Source organism: Aspergillus fijiensis (genome assembly GCF_003184825.1).
Source record: "Aspergillus fijiensis CBS 313.89 unplaced genomic scaffold BO72scaffold_91, whole genome shotgun sequence".
Lineage (NCBI taxonomy): Eukaryota > Fungi > Ascomycota > Eurotiomycetes > Eurotiales > Aspergillaceae > Aspergillus > Aspergillus fijiensis.
Genome location: NW_024469067.1, coordinates 9,916 through 28,264, shown reverse-complemented (window position 1 = coordinate 28,264; position 18,349 = coordinate 9,916). Strand labels below are relative to the sequence as shown.

The following is an 18,349-nucleotide window of genomic DNA, read 5'->3' as shown; positions in this document are numbered from 1 at the left end:
TTCTTCCTGTACGAAATTCCCCGGGACTCTTTGACACTATTTACCCCGTTGTTGGCCCGCCAGAGCTCCAGTGTCCCCTGCGGGTCTGCATGACTTATAGTATGGATTACCCCCCCAAAAAAGCTCCTGAGTTCTTCGTCCCCGACTGACAACACCTCCAGCACACAGACGCGCGGCCTGCCCAGCATTAACCTCTGTGGTTGAACTTATCGTTGCGCAGACGGTTTCTGCTTCTCCCAATCTGGGTCTTGTATCCTGAACATGCCCTCTTTTACCGGCCAGACCTCTGAGTCTGGTCTCGACTATGATGGTAGGTCTGAGCACAATTCCGCTCCATGCCCTGTCCTTTCTCCGGTTTGTGCCTCTCCTGTAGCTGTAGGTTCCTGGAAACTTTGTTTCTGGACCAGATCTATGTATAGCCCACTGCGACTTTTACCGTGCTTTCGACCGTCTTAAGCTCAACGTCCCTTGGCACATCCGTTGTCTTCGTTGTGCTGTCACTTGATGTTGCTGGATTCTGACCAATTGTCAAGGGCCCCAACCGATCATGGGAACCGGCCTAAATGTGGCTTTCCAAAGACGTCGTCAGACGACCGGCCACTCGGACTCTGCGACTTCGTCGGAAACAAACATTCCTAAGCACCACCGGGCCCCGGTGCCCAAGAAAGCAACAGCTCGACCGTCAATCCATCCACCGACCTCTCTCAGTAGCCAGAGTTCCAGCAATTTGACTGAATCTGCCATACGCGACGAAAAGGATCCCAGTATGAAGTACAGCGAAGAAGATTCGCAGAATAGTCTTTACAGCCAGGTGTATGAATGGCTTCAACATGAGAGATCTAAGCGCGGTTCTCATCGCTCACTAGGTTCTGGCGTTCCGGATGACGCAGCAAGTGCTGGCCAAGTTGCAGGCAGCAATAGCACCAGCATGTCAGTAGAGGAGAGGTCGTCTTCCAGCACACAGATTCCTATGGCTCTTGACAAGCTCGAGAAAATCTTGCTTCAGTACGCTGCTTCGCGACAAGACAACGGTGCTGTGCGGCGACTTCGACGCCATCGATCTAGAGGACTACGAAGAGGATCGGCTTCCGAGTCGGACTTTTCGGATCTCGACGTCGCTGCTCCTAGTGTGGATGCGGTGCTGGACAATTCTAAGACCCTAGCCTACAGCGGAGGCGGCGCAGACGATGACGACAGCGAACAAGGGGCCAGTGTCCGTTGCGCCAAAGACAGAGAAGCGTGGATGACTTTCAAGACTGAGATACTCCGCATCGCGCACACCTTGCAGTTCAAGGGATGGCGAAAGCTACCCATGGATCTCGCCGCCGACATTGAGGTCATTCGACTCAGCGGTGCTCTGACAAATGCGGTGTATGTGGTGAATCCGCCACAGCACATTCCGGTCCCGAAGGCCGAGGATGGTTCTTATTCTTTGGTTGCGAGAAAGCCTCCTCCGTAAGTGCCTCCTTTCCCAAGTCAGATGAAAGTCATAAGAGATGATCTAATCCCCTGCAGGAAGCTTCTGTTGCGCATCTATGGCCCGCAGGTGGATCACTTGATTGATCGAGAAAATGAGTTACAGATTCTTCGGCGCCTAGGCCGTAAGAACATCGGTCCCAAAGTGCTAGGTACCTTTCAGAACGGACGTTTTGAGGAGTATTTCGAAGCCCGTCCTTTGACACCCCGCGAGCTTCGGGATCCTCTCACTATGAAGCAGATTGCCAAACGGATGAGAGAACTCCATGACGGGGTTGAATTGCTCCCAGAAGAGAGGGAAGGAGGGCCGATGGTATTCAAGAACTGGGACAAATGGGTCGACCGTTGCGAGCAGGTCATCAACTGGCTGGACAAGGAGATACAATCTGAGCACAGCGCAAGCAAGTCGATCTCAGAGCCATGGCGTCGGCGCGGCTTTGTCTGCGGCGTTCCCTGGCCGGTATTCAGAAGGGCAGTCGACAATTATCGCAAGTGGCTCATCTCCTGTTGCGGTGGAAGTAATGCCCTGAAACAGCAACTGGTCTTTGCGCACAACGATGTAAGTCTGCTGCTTCCACCTTTTATGGATAAAATGCTGACTGGGTGTCGAGACACAATATGGCAATCTGCTGAGAATGGAGCCAAGTCAAGAGTCGCCCCTGCTTCGTCCGGAGAACAAGCATAAGCAGCTCGTTGTGATCGATTTCGAATATGCTTCGGCGAACACGCCCGGTTTTGAATTCGCGAACCACTTCGTGAGTACTTCTTAGTGCTTTCTGCCAATTTATCACTGACCCACATTGACAGTCTGAATGGTGCTACAACTATCACGACGCGGAAAGACCTTGGGCGTGCAATAATATGGAATACCCAACTCCGGCACAGCAACGTCAATTCATCAGTGCTTACCTCAGCCATCGGCCGGGATTGCGCGAGCAGGCCTCGCCGTCCATCACGCCACTGATGCGGGCAGGTACTTCCAATTCGACTTCTCTTGCGCCGCTGAGTCTCGATGCCGGTCCAGATTTGGATGTGATGGCTAGTGTGGATATCGAGAGATCTCATGCGGACGGTATAGAAGCCAAGATTCAAGCCCTAATGACGCAGACAAAGCTCTGGCGCGTGATCACGTCCGCTCAGTGGGTGGCTTGGGGAATTGTCCAAGCGAAGGTTCCAGGCATGGAAGAAGGTATCAATGCGGACGCCATAGCATCCAATGGTCAAGGTGATGCCGCGAATGGTAACGGCGCGCACGTAGAGACGACTACTAATGTGCCTACCTCGACTCCCCCGGTGGACGCGGATGTCGATGAGTCTGACGAATTCGACTACCTCGCATATGCGCAAGACCGCGCCATGTTCTTCTGGTCTGACCTCTTGTCGATGGGATTTGTACAAGAGGATGAACTGCCGGCGCCAATGGTCGAACAAATCAAGTCACGGATCACCAAGTACTAGGTGGCCTCTGATGATCACACACGATAAGGACGGAAACTGGTCGGACATGAATGACGAAGCGGTCTTTTCTTCTGCCATATGTTTGTCTTTGTACTGTACATACATACATCATACCTACATAGCCAGGAGTATCATCACATCACTGATTCTAAATTGAGTTCATCATCCAAAGGAGCCACAGGCAACCTTCTGCTAGCCATAGTACAGAGAGAGGGCGGGGAAATCACTTCCGCATCAACTTCCTCTGGGTCTCCTTCTTGGCCCCCTCGACCCACTCGTCGAATTTGCCCTCTTGCTCCTTCATGCCGGCCACCCCCTTCATGACCTCCCCGATGAAGCCGACGAAATTCGACTTGCGCAGGGTATTCTCCCACGCCCAGGCCCTCCGCTTGCGCTCCTCGGTCTCCAGCGCCTCGGCGTCGCCGAACTCGCGGGCCCGGACGCGCAGATCCCGGCACACGGCCATGAGGTTGAACCGCGTCTCGCCCTCGGGGTACCGGGCGATGCGCTGCTGGATCACCTCGATGACCTTCTCGGGAAAGTCCTCGGGGGTACAGTCCCCGTGGACGATGGGATGCGGCTGCAGGCCGTCCAGCTCATACAGCCGGCCGGCGACGGGCGTGTAAGCGATGAAGTGATAGACGTCCCCGCCCTCCTCATCCTGCTGGGCGCGCTGGGTCTCGTCGACGAAGGGCGAGGACCGGGCGAAGGCGTTGTGCGCGGTGCGGATCGGCTCGCTGTTCGACAGCGCCTCGCCCAGGAGATCCGGGGGGAAGCCTGTGGTGAAATCCTTGAAGGCGCGGAGTTCCGGTCCGATGTCGATTTTTGGTAGTTGGGAGGAGGGTGAGGGGGGGGCGGTGTCGTGGTTGAGGATCACGGAGAGGATGGCTTGCGTGCCGCAGGCGTTTTGGATGGTTTGGTTCGCGAAGAAGAGCGTTGGTGGCGGGTTGGCGTCGTGGGTTCCCGCCGGGGGTTGCTGTTGTGTTGTTGTTGTTGTACTTGTGGATGTGGACGGGGGGTGGTCGCGGATCCATTTGAAGAGGAAGATTACGCCGTAGACGGGGCTGCGTGGTGGTGGTTTGGTTGGTTAGTGAGATGGATGGTTGGAGGGGTTGTGTTGGGTGGGTTGTTGGGTTGGTGCCAGTGGGTGAAGGGGAGTACCTTAATGAGCGGATCGTGTCGGCATCTAGGGAGATCAGTTCTTCGAATTGCACGTCTTTGACGCCGAGGTTCTCGATCAGAGAGGTGAAGACGCCCTATTTGCATTTGCGGTGCGGGCGGTTAGATTGTAGTTTGCGGCTTCGCGGTGAAGGATGATTGCTTTACCTCGTCGGATTCAATGGTGCTCCAGCCTCCGCCTTCGGACATGATGATGATTCTCCTTTGTCTTTGGGTGTTCTGTTGAGAAAGGTCTCTGTTGGGTTGTAGTTCGTATGATTCGGGCAAGCTTGGCTTGGATTGGATTGTGACGCCAATTCATTCATCATCGGAAGCTGTTGTTTGCTTGGGGTGCAAACAGAAACCGGGGCCCTGCAATCTACTTACCGGATTAGGATTAGTGCTGGTGCGTGGATCGCTTCGTCAAGCTTTGGGCTGGATATACTACGCAAATAGTCTATCCGAGCTTCGTTTTCTCGATCGAATTTCTCTTGTGTATAAGCTTCTCTTTGCTATCTACTGCTTCTACTAGGCCCCGGGTCTCTGACTACTTCGCTGAAGCTATCTCGAAGCTGAACGTCTAAAGCAGACCATTGCCTGGAAGCTCAGGTCTCGTCTCGCCAGTCCAATCACTCTCTCTGACTTTCGTATTTCACAGAAGTATGGTGCATTAGCAGAGCGGGAAATTCTTGCGCTTCTCCAGAAATTGAGCATGGCTTGCTCAACTCACTACCTCTGGCCCAAAAGTACCGAGAACCGTATCAAATACCCGCTCCAAGAGGGAAGCCCCTTGCGCCCTTTTACCTATGTTTCTGAAACCTCACGGACACCACGGACATCGTTCGGCCAAAGCGCTATGATCTGCGCGAATTTGATGAGAAAAGCATAGCCCGCCGAAACCTCTTGACACGGAGTAGAAAGCAACAGCGCAACATCAACATGAAACTGATGTCGTCACGGACGCTGAAGCAGCGACAGACGAAGAATGCCTTGGACAGCAAGTTCTCCTGACCTTGAGACGTGCCTGCAGGGGCCAGTGCGCGCGGAACGGAAAGGGCTGCAGATCCTCATGAAAGTCTCCGATCCTAAGTCTATACATTATTACGAGTAACATCTGGCTTGTCTGTTTCTTGACTCGCCCGTCCCCGTAGGGGGTGGCAAACCTCCCGCGGCTCAGCCAGATTCCCAGCCCCCCTGTCTGCCCTGGGAACGTTTGGCATGTTGGACGGGCACGAATAGTTTTGCTTCCTCCTTCACTGGTTGGACAGGGGCTCCTTTTGCCAAAGTATTCAGTGGAAGAACCTTGAAACCCTGGATCAGAGGACTTGGTCTAAAACATTCGGGGGCGGAATCCAAGACGCAGTGGTTAGTATTCTCGTGATGCGAGACATTGCGGCCGAAAGAAGGAGCCAATACCATGGCCGATAGGGCAGAACTATGATGCAAGAGGGAGGCAAAAATAAGTTTCGAGATTGGGGGGTGGATGCCTGTCTAAATACTTGCTGCTCAAGGCAGCTAGGGTGATCGACCGTTGGGGCGGCCGTTGATGCACCATCTGTGCTTCAAAGCCGTGGCTCAGGCTACCGACAAGACTGTACCTGGCGATCAAAGATTTAGCTTCGGTACGATGCACTTGTTATTGGTTGCTTACTTTCCTGGTTGAAACTCTATATTACATATACGCACGACTGACGCCCGGGTCCGGCCTTTGTCATGGCTATGAGCGAGCTATAGCAACATTGGAGACTAGTTAGAAGCCTTCAACTGACATTTCAATATCTTGACAGGTAAGCCCAGAGAGTCTAAGCAAGATCGAGACGAAGCGGGCTCATCGGACAGCAAACTCGGTCGAGCAGGTGGCACGGAATGCCGATGGCTCTTTTGTTGTCAAGCCTACGCGGACCTGCATTCCGTTGCAACAGGACATCCACCATTCCTCCAGGGACCCAGTCGGAGACCTGGAATAAGCTTGTCAGGCATGCCACTTGCTATTCATATTATTTATAGGAACTGGTTTCCTTCATCTCTTGCTGTTGAGACGTCTGTGCCTTCTCCTTCGTGCGCAGCCCAGGGTATCTCTTGAAAACGCTACACGAGCAGACGAGCCGTTGTCTACCTCAGTGAACATTGGCGCAATTGTGGCATATCTGTCTGACTGTGGATACAAGCAGTGTAAGTGTTATAACCCCGAACCTTCACAAGGTTGAAGACCCTTGACATGAAGAACCCACGACTAACCAAGCCGATTGCCCCAGCTTAGTCGGCTCCCTTTCGTGTCAGAGACAACCACGCGTTCCCATATACCTCAAGATGAAGAGTGTTGCCCTTCTCTGCGGCCTTCTGGCCTCGTCGGTGTCGGCCCACATCCAGATGTCCAACCCGTACCCCATCCGCAGTCCCCTCAACCCCAACGGCGGTGACAACAAGGACTACTCGTACACCAACCCTCTGTCCAGTGACGGCCACGACTTCCCGTGCAAGGGATACGCGAATGACCCGTTCTCGTCGGTGGCCAACTACTCCCCGGGTGGTTCATACAGCCTGGAACTGCAGGGCAGTGCCACGCACGAGGGAGGGTCCTGCCAAATCTCCCTGTCCTACGACCAGGGCAAGTCGTTCAAGGTGATCCACTCGATGATCGGCGGATGCCCCCTCACCTCCAAGTACCAGTTCTCGATCCCCTCGGACGCTCCCGGCGGGCAGGCGCTCCTGGCGTGGTCGTGGTTCAACAAGGTCGGCAACCGCGAGATGTACATGAACTGCGCCCAGGTCACCATCGGTGGCTCCAAGAAGCGGGACGTCGCGCAGCAGGAGGTCGCCGGGGCCGTCGCCAGCTACAGCAGCGCTCCGCCCATGTTCATCGCCAACATCAACGGGCCGGGCGGCTGCACGACCACGGAAGGCCAGGATGTCAACTTCCCCATGCCCGGCTCGTCCGTGGAGGGTAGCGGCTCCGGCACCGGTTACACCTGCACCGGCTCGGCGGATTTCCTGGGCGGCTCCCACGGCTCCAACTCCGCCGCCTCGTCCCCTGCGTCTTCCTCTTCCTCCTCCCACAACGCATTGACGTCCTCGGCGGCGGGGTATGCATCGCCATCCTCTTCCTCTTCCTCTTCTTCCCACTCGTCGGCCTCTAAGGTGGCATCCGCCTTTGGTTCCAACACCGAGCACACCGTGCTCCTCCCCACTGCCCCTGCTGCCCCTGCCCCCGCAGAGGCCGAGTCCGACCGCGCTGCCCCTGGCGGTAGTGGTGGCGGTAGCGGTAGCTCCTCCCATGGAAACGTGCACGGTGCCGCTCACGGTGCCGCCCACAGTAACACCCACGGCGGCGCTTGCGTGGACAACACTATCATCTGTGACGAGGACGGCAAGAGCTGGGCCCTGTGTGCCCATGGCCGTCCGGTCCACATGGGATCCGTCGCTGCGGGCACATACTGCAAGCACGGTGCCATGCACGCCGCTTGAGGGACTGCCCGGTTCTCGGTTCGTGTGCTGCCTATCAACCTTGTACCCTTTCCACAGCCAGCGCCTTCTCTTTCCTGCCATACCTAAGTGTTGACAGAGAGTCCAAATGGCGCTCCGCTCTAATGTATCTTCCATAATGATGTATTGTAATGCTCGGTCTACTACATGTCAGCTAAAAGATTTTTGTTTGGATTTATCTTGGAATTGAATTGTAATTTTGTGAATAAAGCAGCTTTTCACCAGTAGTGGTACAGCAAGTAGGTGTCGAGAGGTTGTGTTGTTTCGGAGTCTCGTCTAAGTGCTCTATGTTGACGCTACCACGCCAGTTTTCAAAGCACTAAGTTTCTTCAGAGAAGAGTTTGTAGCTGAATGGAAGAAAAGTTCGAATCATAAACTCTATGTCATTTTTGTACTTCACGAAGATCATATTTAACCGAGGGTCTTGCCCAACTCCTCCGCCCGTGCCGTAGCGGACTGCACGGCCTTGTCGACGATCTCCTTGAAGTTCAGCGCCTCGAAGGTCTGCAGGGCCGCGTGCGTCGTGCCGTTGGGGCTGGTGACGTTCTTGCGCAGCTGCGCGGGCTCCTCATCCGACTCCACCAGCATCTTGCCGGCACCCAGGCACGTCTGCGCCGCCAGACGGGTCGCCTGCTCCTTGGACAGTCCCAGAGCCGTCGCGCTGGCCACCAGATGCTCGACCATGGCGAAGAAATAGGCCGGGCCAGATCCTGAATTTCGAGTCTGTTCAGCAAGGAGCCCTTCGGGAGGAAGTTTGGAAGGGGTGCGGAAAACCATACCAGACAACCCGGTGACAACGTCCAATAGCTCCTCGCGATCCACCCACTCCGTCGCCTTGCTCACGCTGCCCAGAAGCTCGTTGATGACCTCCTTCTCCTGCGCCGTGACGTCCTCACTGGCAACCAGCCCCGAGGCGCCCTCGTTCACCAAGGCGGGGGTGTTGGGCATGACGCGCACGATGTGCGCGGAGCGGCCGTCGCTCGTCTGGACCCACTCGCGCAGGCTCTTCATCGTGATGCCGGCGGCGATGCTGACGACGATGGGGAGCGCGGAGCGCTGGGCCCACGAGGCGGCCAGCTCCTGGCACACGGTCTTGGTGATCTGCGGCTTGACGGCGATGATTACGATGTCGGCGTCCCCGCCGGCGGCGACGTTGTCGGTCGTGGTGCGCACGCCAATGGCGTCCATCTTGGAGCGGTTGACCTCCCACGGTTCGGCGACGATGATCTTCTGCTTCTCGATGTTCTGCGCGACCAGGCCCTTGATGATCGCCGAGGCCATGTTGCCGCCGCCAATGAAGGCGATGGTGCTTTCTTTGAGGGAGGGCATTGTGGTTGGTTTGGTTGTCGGGGTTGGAGGTATGATTGGGGTATCTGTGAAACTTCGGAGAGAAGAGAGGGATAAAGGGATTGAGGTGCAGGGTAGTAGTGGTGATGGTGAGGGGGTGGTGAAGCTGTTACTCACCGGCGACGAGACCGGGCCGGCGGGCGGCGTGTGAGTTTGGTGGGGGGGGGGAAGCTTCGGTTGCTGCGGGGAATGGTCTAACCTCTTTCGGAATTAACCTTGGGTGTCACTTTCATACCTAATTGAATGCATGTGATTGCCAGGAACGGTTTACTTCTCCAACTGAATGTTTGACTTGGCTTAAGTTGGTACAACCACATCTCTCCGTTCTGGTAACAGTCCTTACAGTTTCAGTCTTCCGCTGAGTAGTCCAAGACGAGATGCTCCGGTAAAATGATCCGAAGAAGGCTGTCCAACTGATATACTGGTAGCTTGGCAATCCCTTTCGTCGGTTTTTGACTTCTTCCCGGATGCAAGTGTGCTGTCTACAGCCAGCTTGGGGAAGATCCACTTCATGCGATGTTCTTGAACCTGTCGGTGTCCCATCGATCGTAGCTCAGATGACAATCTGGTGACAGAGTAAAGTGCTTCCTCTATAGGCTACACCCACGAGGTGTGCTCTGTGTCACTTGCAAAAGCAGAATGGGTCCTTACAGTCCGCGGTCGAGATCTCTATTGGAGCTGTTCTGTGGGACTCTCGAGTCAAGGACAGTTGGCTAGTATCGAGGATGCCTGCGTTGTGAGTTCTCAGAAGTAGCACCACATCGCGGAAAGACGGCTCGATACTCGAGTCGAGCAACCCAATGCTGAAAAGGTGTAACTCTCACTATGGGGGATTACACTTATAGCCGCAAGGCTCGAATCTGGGTCTCGAGGGATTATATAAAGCCCTCATGATTCCGTCGTTGGAGACCAGACGAAGACTGCTCTGAAGCTACCTTTCAAGACCGATACTCGCAAGCCCTCACCATGTCGGAGTCTTCTGATCTTGTGTCACTCCAGGTGCGCATCTGGGTGGCGGAGAAGGATGTTGCGAAATACTTCGAAGCCCTCGGGGTCGTCTTCTACAAGATTGCCCGCGAGCCCGAATGCACGCTCTTCGAAGTGTATCAGTCGCAGGAAAACAAGGGAGAGATTTTGGTGCTCAAGAATTGGTGATCTCGTCCTAAATATCATGCTTTTTATCAGCCGTTGCTAATTGATGGTACTCTAGGAACGCATCAAAGGAATGGGTGGTGAATGTATGGCTTCTGTTTCCTTCCAAAGATAGCTGGCTCTCTTCGGCTTGGATCTCTGCTGCTGATATGGGAGCAGGTGGCGATGAAAAGACCGTACCTCGATGAGTACCATGATATCGTCGAACCATTGTTTATCAAGCCCAAAGAGGTGATAATCGCGGATCGTAAGGCTGGAAAATTCAGTGTGGTAAAGACCAATAACGGCCAGATCTGGCCGGCGGATGGACATGAATAGTTGGTCGGGATGAGTCCGTGGCTTCTAGTAATAGGATCTCATAACAAACCAAGTGTTTAGTTCAAATCAAGGAAACCACATCATGTGACAAATACTGGATTGCCTCGAAGTAGTAGAAAAAAATTGAATTGTATCAACATGCTCTGATCACCTGACACCCCATGCCCGTCGCGTCGAGTACCCGATTAAGAAGCAGCCACCAATTTCCCACCCATCCACATCTCTACATTTCCTCACTTCACTCAGAAGAAAAGGAGAAGCTCTAGCGAGTTTCTCAGCACTAGATACACCAGCGATCTGGGCCCAGCACTTGTCTTCCTCTACAAACTGCTTTCTTGTTCGCCTCTGAAGCTGATTCTACTTTGTATACTCTCTTCAACCTATAACTTACCCTCCGCGACACATCTCCAACATGGCCTCAGTCATAGACAATGAAGATTCGACCCATACATCTCATGATAGTGATAAAGCATCAGATTTATCTCACAGCAGCCCACCATCACCCCTCAGTATTGGTGTCGATTCACAGCACGTCTCCAAGCATCTACCGACCGCTGACGATGAAGTTCCAACCCCAGCCACCCACAAAAGTGTAGAACCCCCAGATTCTTCGTACAGAAGCTCTGGAGTTTCTCCTGGTGATGGAATCTGTCCAACAACATCGCAGTTCAATTTGTGCTATCGATCCAAGCTTGCTCAGTGGAAATATGCGGCCACTGCGCATATCCCGGGTTCTGACTCGTTGAAATTCTACATACAATCCTTCGTAGACCTGCTCAAGGACGTTCCTCCATTTTTCCATTCGCCTCCGGAAGAGGTGGTCAGAAATATGGGAGACTGTCTTATCGAATCCGAGATATGCATCGACTCGACACAGGATCCCTCCTGCGATCAACCTCGTATGTCACTCAAGTATCGTCACTTCATCGCAAAGCCACGGCCTGTCACATGCCGTACTGCTACGGAGATGCCAACAGAAGTTGCAATCCCCGCTTCTGCCAGCCCTCTTCGTGCCGGGTATTTCACGAGCATCGCCCTAGCGTGGTCTTATATCCTTTCTTCCCGCTGGGTGGAGATTCTACAGCAAGCTGGGTTGGAGTGCCACATGTTTCATGCAAAAGGCTTGCAGCTTGAAAACTCTTTCTGGGACATTGTTCTGCAGGGTCATTGGGAAGCTCGGTGCAGAGACCCCGGAGACGAGGAAGAACAACTCTACTCTCCTTGGATGCTGAGATTGTCTGACATCACAAACCTCCAGTATGTCTATTGCCTGAGTTGTGCTTGATGTCTGCCCCCTAACTTGCTTGATAGAGATGAATGGAAACCGGCCGCTTCAGATTCAGCCCTTGCTTTTGGCGCCCTTGTCGAATTTTGCAAATTTGAAGGCCTCGAAGGAGAGTTACTCATCGGTCTTACTTCGATCCTAAATCTAGAATCATGGACGATAGCTCGGCCCAAATTTCCTCCTCCCGTGATGATCTCAGCCATGCCTATGAGCCCAGGCCCGGTTTGCAAGAACACGATCTACTACAAGCTGTTCCGATCGATCGATCAATGCATGTTTCTCAGCACAACAGGAGAGGCTATCGACTCACTGATTTGCAGCGTGTTCTTCGATCCTAGCGTGCCCTGCAATCTCGTAGGAGCCGCGTACTTAGGTATAAGTGAAGCTCTCTCGCCATTGAACAAGCTGAGCGAGGGGCAGCTGCACTCAGAGCACAAATCCTTTGAAAAACTAGGTCACCCTATTGACAATATTGATGAACGGCAGCTCCTCCATGCAATCACGTATGAAAAACCATATCTGAGTCTATTCTGGGCAGCCGCAATCTACACCAGCCAGGCGAGGCGATTTTTGAGCCCTTCGCTTAGCGGGACATCAATTCTTTGTCTGCCTGCCGCATACTGGACAAACACAACTCAAATGTTCCTTCAGATGAACTATCGTTCAACCTCTTCCGAAGAGCTCTTGAGCACTCGGGTGGATGAGTTTCAGACCTCGCACTTTTGTCTGTCCAATCCTAGTTCGTTGCCGTGGCCATGGTCTCCCGCACCGCCATTTGGCTCGACTCCAGTAACAAATCTAAGCCTCGAAGCTAGGGAGCACCTTCCACACATGCATAGACCTCTTTCTTGGCAGATATACTGGATACTAGAATCTGGGCAAAGGATTCCTGCGAGCAGCAAGCATGCCTTCGACAGTTCGAAGGTTCATACCATCAATTACTTTTGTTGTGCAGGGGATGCTGACGAGTAAGCCTAAGACAACGCTTCATTCTTGATATGTGCTGACAATCTAGATTACCTCACCCTTTGAGAGATTTAGCTGAAGTGCAATCGCACAATGGAACACAAAGGCTCTTCTGTTGGCAGAGACATCATGAGGGTGCTATATGGCTTGACAATGGGTTGGGTGACCTTGACGCAATCCGACGTATGCAGGTACATCCTTGGATCAAAGAACCCTGGAACAACGATGACTTTCCGATTTCTAAACCTCAACACAAGGAGCTTGATCTAGAGAGAATCTTGAAATGGAGAGATGCGGTAGAGCACGATGGCTACTAGAAGCTTGATTCATGATAATGTGAAATGGCCTAGCTCAGTAGGTATGAAATGAAATACATCAATGTCGCCGCAATATGCGGGTATGTCTCAGCAATGCATTTGAGTTGCCTTGTAGAAGTTCAAAGAACTAGATCAACGAGTCCAGTTCCCTTCAGCATCTTGACCCCCCGCAGTCCCAGTCGCGGCGTAGTCCTTATTCTGCTGCTCCAGGACATCGACCTGCTTGTCCTTGTAAAAATCAACATCCTCCCTGCAAGCCGGGTGATCCTTGCATCCAAAGCAAATCCTGAATGGTGTGTACGCTGGAGCCTTAGAACCCTTAGAGCTCTTAGAAGGAATTCTGAAGCAGCCGCTGATGGTGCATTCCTTCCATCTATTCGAGCAACCAGCCGCAGGGCAGGGCGCAGTGCGGTGGTGGTTGTTGGCGTGGCCGCACACCAGGCAGAACCCGTCCATTCCCGAGTGAGTCGTCATTCTGTCCGGATGGAGTTTGACTAGTAATAGAGGAATTCCATAAGTATGTATTCCTACTAGTTTCGGGATTGTGAGCAAACTTACCTGCCAGACAAAACAAGGATAGTACTCGACTCTAGGGAGAGAGGCCCGCGCGCTATGCTTTAGGCGAGATTAGAGTATTAGACTATCTGGTCAGGTCAGCATCACCACCGGGAATAGTCACGTTTGACTGAGGTTCTTACCTGACCTGCCGACGAACTGGAGACAGAAGCGGGATAGAAGGAGTGAAGCCCTTTTTCTTGGGCGTAACCAGTCGCCGGAAATTGTCGTGTCGATGTTGGAGAAGAGGAGGTGGAGGTGGAGGAGCAGCAGAAGGGCTCTCCATGAGGTGTAGAAACACCCATCTCTTGGTTTGTTACTGTTACTCTGGCGAAAGCGCAATTCACCTACTAGGTGACGGCTGCTGCTGCTGCTGTCGTTCCTTCACTGCTCTCATTCTGCGGGCGGGCCAATTCAATCTGTGTTACTCCCATCCTTCACCTCCGGCAAGTACATCTCCTTGGAGCCAGGGCTCTAGCTCTAGGCCTTGTAGACTAGGCATCTCTGCGACCAAGCCCTCTAACCAAGATAACTCGTCGACCCTCGGGCTGAATGGCTCGGTCACGGTCTCCCCTGCCTCGGGAGCCAGATTCAGCACCTCGGCCAGCACCCTCGTGTCCTCCGAACGACGCTGCTGGTACAGCGACACCAGCAAGCGCGCGGTGCTGTACGCCTCGCGCATGGTGGCGGTATCGTACGTGGTCGCCACCAGCGTCACCGTCTGCATCGCGACGGGCAGCATCGCCAGCGACGCGCGCGTGTCCATCTCCAGCAGGACATAGAGGATCTGCATCGGCACGTTGGCGACCTGGTGCCAGGGGCTGCCGTCCGTGACCATGGTGCGCGCGTACGACAGGGCCTGGCCGAAGAGGACGAGGACCTGGTCCGTGACCTGCGGGGTGATGGAGAGGTTCAGAATGCGGAGCCGGCGCAGGATGCAGAGGACGAGGTTGGTCTGGGCCATCACAGACGGGGGTTGCGTGTGCGTGCCCTGCAGGACTTTGGTGAGGGTCGGTTCGAGGTCGCTGTCTGTTTGCGAGTTCTCCGGGTCGAGGCATGCGGAGGCCGGGAGGAGGTTGAGCACCTCGGGTGTGTAGTCGCCTGGGTTCGTGGGCGAGGCTGGCAGCGGCAGTCCCGTGCGGAAGGCGACGCGGGATAGGCCGAGGTCGAAGGAGGTCCAGATGTTGAGGTGGTGCGCGACGCCCACGAGGCGACGGCTGATCTCCCGGTCGTGGGGCGGCGTCGTGGCCGGAGCGCGCAACGGGACGGTGTCGTGCGAAGTTGCAGAAGAAGAAGATGAAGGTTCCAGGTGCAGACCAGCCGCCTCGATGAGATGCATCAGCGTCGAACTGGCGATCCAGGTGGCGTGCGGCGCCGCCGTCATGCGCATGTAGACCACGCGGAGCGCCCAGCCCGTCACCAGCTCGAGGGACGGGGGGCCGGACCCGTCGTGGCCGTCCAGGATCGACCGGGCGGCTTCGACGAGGTGCAGCTCCGTAATGGTCATGTTCCGGTGGGAGAAGAGCGAGCCCAGCGCCGCGACTCCGGCGAGGATGCTGTCATAGATGGAACCGCTGGACAGCGGGGTCTGCCATCGGGTCTCGAGGCGGTCGTCGAAGACGCGCCGGTCGATGAAGCCGTAGCACGGATCGATCTTGGTGAAGTAGACCTCGGCCAGCTGCTTCATATCGGCCACCGAGATGACATCGACAATGGGTCGGGCGGAGATCGCCCCCGTTCCGGAGGATAACTGCCGTGCGCCGATGTTCCATCCGAACAGAGCCAGTTTCGGCGCCTGGGCGGGATCAACCTTGAGGCCCATCTTGCGTACAAACGCGGCGGCGGAATTCGCTTCGAGACTGCGGGCTATCCCTTGATGGTGATGATGGGATTGAGTGACGGCTTCATCGGGCGAGCGGAGGGACTCTCCTCCCACTGCTGCTGCGGCGGCGGCGGCGGGAGAGGATGGCTTCGCTGCCGTCGCAGCGGAAGACGGCTGCGATAGACGACGTTTCCGGGGCGTTTGGTCTGTATAGTGGCAGTTATAGCCCCAGTCAGTGCAGGTTGCGCAGGGGGTCGCTCCATTGCATTTCCTTTTTCTCTGCCGACATGGCTCGCAAGCGACCCGGGCACGTTTGCGCTTGAGCTGATCCCCGGACTCCGACATGGCGAGTGGGAGGAGCGGGATTGAAGTGGTTCCGCGAGAGGCATCGATGGAAGAAGCGCGGATCTTGCGGGCTTGCGGCCCGCCCGCGGCTCCTTTCCCCGTCCATCGAGATGCATCAATGCATCAAGCTATTATCTATTCTGTTCTGTATAAGGGATCTGGCAAGAGTAAGATGGCTTCTATCGTCATATTTGTCCTCGAACGTGCAATCTCGAAGATCCGGTCTTCCTGTGTCTGAATCCTGAATTCATTGTCAATGCTTGGGTTCTATCCGTATATCTATATAATCCGTGACTATTCAGGCACCGTAGCTTTTTTCCGTTGCTAACATTATTAGATCGAGTTATCTACTACTTCCTCACTTTCATCCAATTGCTTGCTCCTACTCCAATTAGTTAGTATGTATTACCCAGCACCATATATGACAGCGTTATATCAGTACAGTTGTATGGTTTGAGAACTAAACGCAAGAGGCAGCGTCCTCAAGGCCTTGCCGCGAAGGTTCGAGGTTAGCATAACCCACGCCAAACATCACCACGCTCTCATCTGGTAGTTTCGGATTAGACGCAGTTTTCTTTCTGCTAAACCAAGAGCCGAGGGCTTGCTACAGTAAGACAAACCATGAGTAAACAGTGTTTGCTAATGGAAACGCAAACAGTTTCTTATGACATGCCGGTTCGATCACGGCAGCAGCCATAGTTTAAACCAATTGAATCGTCTATGGTAAGGTTCGTCCCAGCATCAACATTGAGAGACGAATGAGGTCGCTGGTGGTAGTACCAGAGTCGCTCTTGCTTGATCCCAGTTAGCGTGCGGCATAGAATCTTGAATTATGGACAAGCTCAGGTTATTATGATTAGGTAGTATTCTCCCGGCATCTTACCCCATGCGCGCGACCCATACTGATCTGTGGGCGGAATCTATAGTTTCTCCATATTATGCGGAGTAAGCCTGCGCCAACGTCAAACCTGATATACTCAGTATACTGTACATTTTCATACCTCTATGTACAGCACTGCCAGGAGAACTCACTCATACTCTCTCCATCGCCCCTCCCCAAAAAGCAAAGAAACAGGTTCGCATGGATTCCAATGTTGTTGGAAGCTTTTTCTCGGTAGCCGATCAATGAAGTCAAAATGGCGTTATGCAAGATGCGGGGTACTTCAACTAGTTCCCTGTACTCCGCGGACTCCCCTGCTGCTAGCAGTTTACGGGGGGTAGCAGAAATAGCCCCATAGCCTAATGTACCTCCATCGTCATCGATCGGAGAATTCGAGAACTTAACCAAAGATGACTGACTGCATTGAGATGGAATTATTGACGATATACCTACACGTATTGAACGATCTTTGTCCTTGCCGCCGGTGATGCAAACAATTCTCTCATGTAATGTGATACGCCCTAGGGTTCTGTCTCTTCGAGGACGGAACTTTGCACACGAGATCTACACTACGAATACAACATCATGCCATGGCGGGGGTTTTTGTTGATCACTGCGAGAATGAGACATACTTCCGAGTTGGCCTGGTTCGGTTATGGAATACTTAGTACAGTACGGGCGATTGGTATCGGGTGAGGAGCATGGAGTGGGACTGGAAGACAAAGATGAGAGAGAGGATGCATCATACGCGCCTACAGATTTGGCGATGGAGACAGAACAGAGAAGATTAATGATGTACGGCTGATGCATGTCTGCATTTGCATTTGTGGCCTCCGTGGGGTGCAGTGGAGAGAGCGAGAGAGAGAGGCTGACCGAGGGATAGATCCATCCCCCCGTCTGGAAACATCCAACCCACCAGGGGCATGCAACGTCGGTGGCGGGAACCGACTCGGCGTCCCTCTCTTGCTTTTGCATATGGATCTGTTTGACGATGCAGATGAAACTGGAGATAGAGAGAGCAATAGTACTCCGTAGTCCGTACAGTTCATGCATACATGCATGTATGCACAAGCATGCTACAAGTTGCACAAATGTGCATACGGCTTACGAGTGCGTCCCCCATATGTCAATCCCACTGCCGCCCCCCAGGCAACGACCTCCCGCCAGGGATGGATAATGAATGGAGCGAAGGACGAACTATGAATGTATGAGTAAGTTTGGAATGTCTTCAAGCCGCGGGGCGCCGCGTTGCCAATCATGATCTCGCTGCAGTAGTGGCTGCACAGCCAGCTGCCGGATAGCCACCACAAGGTTGAATGAAACCCTTGCTGAATTCTGATACATCAGTTCCTGGCGGGACTTTCGCCTCGGACATCATCAATCACCACCCATTGCAGAGTCATCAGTGGCGAGGGAGGGTTGTCCCCCCTTCGTCCCAGCGCTCTGGTGTTTAGCGTCGCCTCAACTCCGTCCGATTGGGCATTTTGGCAACCTTCTAGACGGCTCACTCGAGTTCCCACTCTCTCTAACATGATTTGCGAATGGCTCTAAACGGCGACGCTAGGAACGATTTTCTCTTGAGCTGAGTGGAGTCCCATCTCAGCAGGTGATTCGCTCATTTGTTGTGCTTGTTTTCCATATCTCTTGTGGTTTGGTGCATAAAGTCGTAAATACTAGAGCGGAATAGGGCAAGACTGGCGCCAAAAATCGACGCTAATCGCACTATGCACTAGTGTAAGACTTTCCCTCTCTCTCTTTTTTTTTTTTTTTTTTTTTTTTTTTTTTTT

At 53.8% G+C, this 18,349-nt stretch overlaps 7 protein-coding genes across 7 annotated transcripts; 4 read left to right on the top strand and 3 right to left on the bottom strand.

The window, feature by feature from the left end:
• The first annotated feature begins 368 nt into the window (after positions 1-368).
• On the top strand, positions 369-3,085 carry BO72DRAFT_308705 (putative choline kinase). Its single transcript, XM_040940485.1, has 4 exons — positions 369-1,455; positions 1,516-2,035; positions 2,088-2,231; positions 2,284-3,085. The coding sequence occupies exons 1-4, from the start codon at positions 548-550 to the stop codon at positions 2,932-2,934; spliced, it is 2,223 nt and encodes a 740-aa protein (XP_040795732.1). The 5' UTR covers positions 369-547; the 3' UTR covers positions 2,935-3,085.
• A 72-nt stretch (positions 3,086-3,157) lies between these two features.
• BO72DRAFT_391265 (putative 26S proteasome-associated ubiquitin C-terminal hydrolase) lies at positions 3,158-4,302 on the bottom strand (the record flags this gene model as incomplete). The annotated part of the gene is made up of 3 exons (XM_040941845.1): positions 3,158-3,998; positions 4,096-4,190; positions 4,261-4,302. The coding sequence occupies 3 exons, from the start codon at positions 4,300-4,302 to the stop codon at positions 3,158-3,160; spliced, it is 978 nt and encodes a 325-aa protein (XP_040795731.1).
• Positions 4,303-6,136: 1,834 nt separating this feature from the next.
• On the top strand, positions 6,137-7,782 carry BO72DRAFT_416446 (uncharacterized protein). The gene is made up of 2 exons (XM_040942595.1): positions 6,137-6,264; positions 6,353-7,782. The coding sequence occupies exon 2, from the start codon at positions 6,403-6,405 to the stop codon at positions 7,555-7,557; it is 1,155 nt and encodes a 384-aa protein (XP_040795730.1). The 5' UTR covers positions 6,137-6,264; positions 6,353-6,402; the 3' UTR covers positions 7,558-7,782.
• On the bottom strand, positions 7,750-9,047 carry BO72DRAFT_453408 (pyrroline-5-carboxylate reductase family protein). The gene is made up of 2 exons (XM_040945975.1): positions 8,355-9,047; positions 7,750-8,285 (listed from the first exon to the last, which is right to left on the bottom strand). The coding sequence occupies exons 1-2, from the start codon at positions 8,902-8,904 to the stop codon at positions 7,987-7,989; spliced, it is 849 nt and encodes a 282-aa protein (XP_040795729.1). The 5' UTR covers positions 8,905-9,047; the 3' UTR covers positions 7,750-7,986.
• A 542-nt stretch (positions 9,048-9,589) lies between these two features.
• On the top strand, positions 9,590-10,392 carry BO72DRAFT_532467 (putative quinol monooxygenase; the record flags this gene model as incomplete). Its single annotated transcript, XM_040950432.1, has 4 exons — positions 9,590-9,786; positions 9,922-10,073; positions 10,133-10,160; positions 10,234-10,392. Exons 1-4 carry the CDS (start codon positions 9,748-9,750, stop codon positions 10,390-10,392), a joined length of 378 nt encoding a protein of 125 aa, XP_040795728.1. The 5' UTR covers positions 9,590-9,747.
• A 248-nt stretch (positions 10,393-10,640) lies between these two features.
• On the top strand, positions 10,641-12,991 carry BO72DRAFT_441329 (uncharacterized protein). Its single transcript, XM_040943476.1, has 3 exons — positions 10,641-11,649; positions 11,704-12,645; positions 12,693-12,991. Exons 1-3 carry the CDS (start codon positions 10,805-10,807, stop codon positions 12,958-12,960), a joined length of 2,055 nt encoding a protein of 684 aa, XP_040795727.1. The 5' UTR covers positions 10,641-10,804; the 3' UTR covers positions 12,961-12,991.
• A 101-nt stretch (positions 12,992-13,092) lies between these two features.
• BO72DRAFT_463561 (uncharacterized protein) lies at positions 13,093-15,682 on the bottom strand (the record flags this gene model as incomplete). The annotated part of the gene is made up of 4 exons (XM_040946600.1): positions 13,093-13,435; positions 13,519-13,575; positions 13,659-13,822; positions 13,970-15,682. 4 exons carry the CDS (start codon positions 15,680-15,682, stop codon positions 13,093-13,095), a joined length of 2,277 nt encoding a protein of 758 aa, XP_040795726.1.
• Positions 15,683-18,349: the final 2,667 nt, after the last annotated feature.

What these genes read in the sequence shown, in the direction of transcription:
- BO72DRAFT_416446 (XM_040942595.1), top strand. Translation starts at nt 6,403, where the DNA reads ATGAAGAGTGTTGCCCTTCTCTGCGGCCTTCTGGCCTCGTCGGTGTCG.
- BO72DRAFT_453408 (XM_040945975.1), bottom strand. Translation starts at nt 8,904, where the DNA reads ATGCCCTCCCTCAAAGAAAGCACCATCGCCTTCATTGGCGGCGGCAAC. An exon ending in CGTTGTCACCGGGTTGTCTG is followed by an intron (nt 8,286 to 8,354) that starts GTATGGTTTTCC and finishes CTCGAAATTCAG; the next exon opens with GATCTGGCCCGGCCTATTTC.
- BO72DRAFT_441329 (XM_040943476.1), top strand. Translation starts at nt 10,805, where the DNA reads ATGGCCTCAGTCATAGACAATGAAGATTCGACCCATACATCTCATGAT. An exon ending in TCTGACATCACAAACCTCCA is followed by an intron (nt 11,650 to 11,703) that starts GTATGTCTATTG and finishes CTTGCTTGATAG; the next exon opens with AGATGAATGGAAACCGGCCG. An exon ending in TGTGCAGGGGATGCTGACGA is followed by an intron (nt 12,646 to 12,692) that starts GTAAGCCTAAGA and finishes CTGACAATCTAG; the next exon opens with ATTACCTCACCCTTTGAGAG.
- BO72DRAFT_308705 (XM_040940485.1), top strand. Translation starts at nt 548, where the DNA reads ATGGGAACCGGCCTAAATGTGGCTTTCCAAAGACGTCGTCAGACGACC. An exon ending in GTTGCGAGAAAGCCTCCTCC is followed by an intron (nt 1,456 to 1,515) that starts GTAAGTGCCTCC and finishes AATCCCCTGCAG; the next exon opens with GAAGCTTCTGTTGCGCATCT. An exon ending in TTGAATTCGCGAACCACTTC is followed by an intron (nt 2,232 to 2,283) that starts GTGAGTACTTCT and finishes CCACATTGACAG; the next exon opens with TCTGAATGGTGCTACAACTA.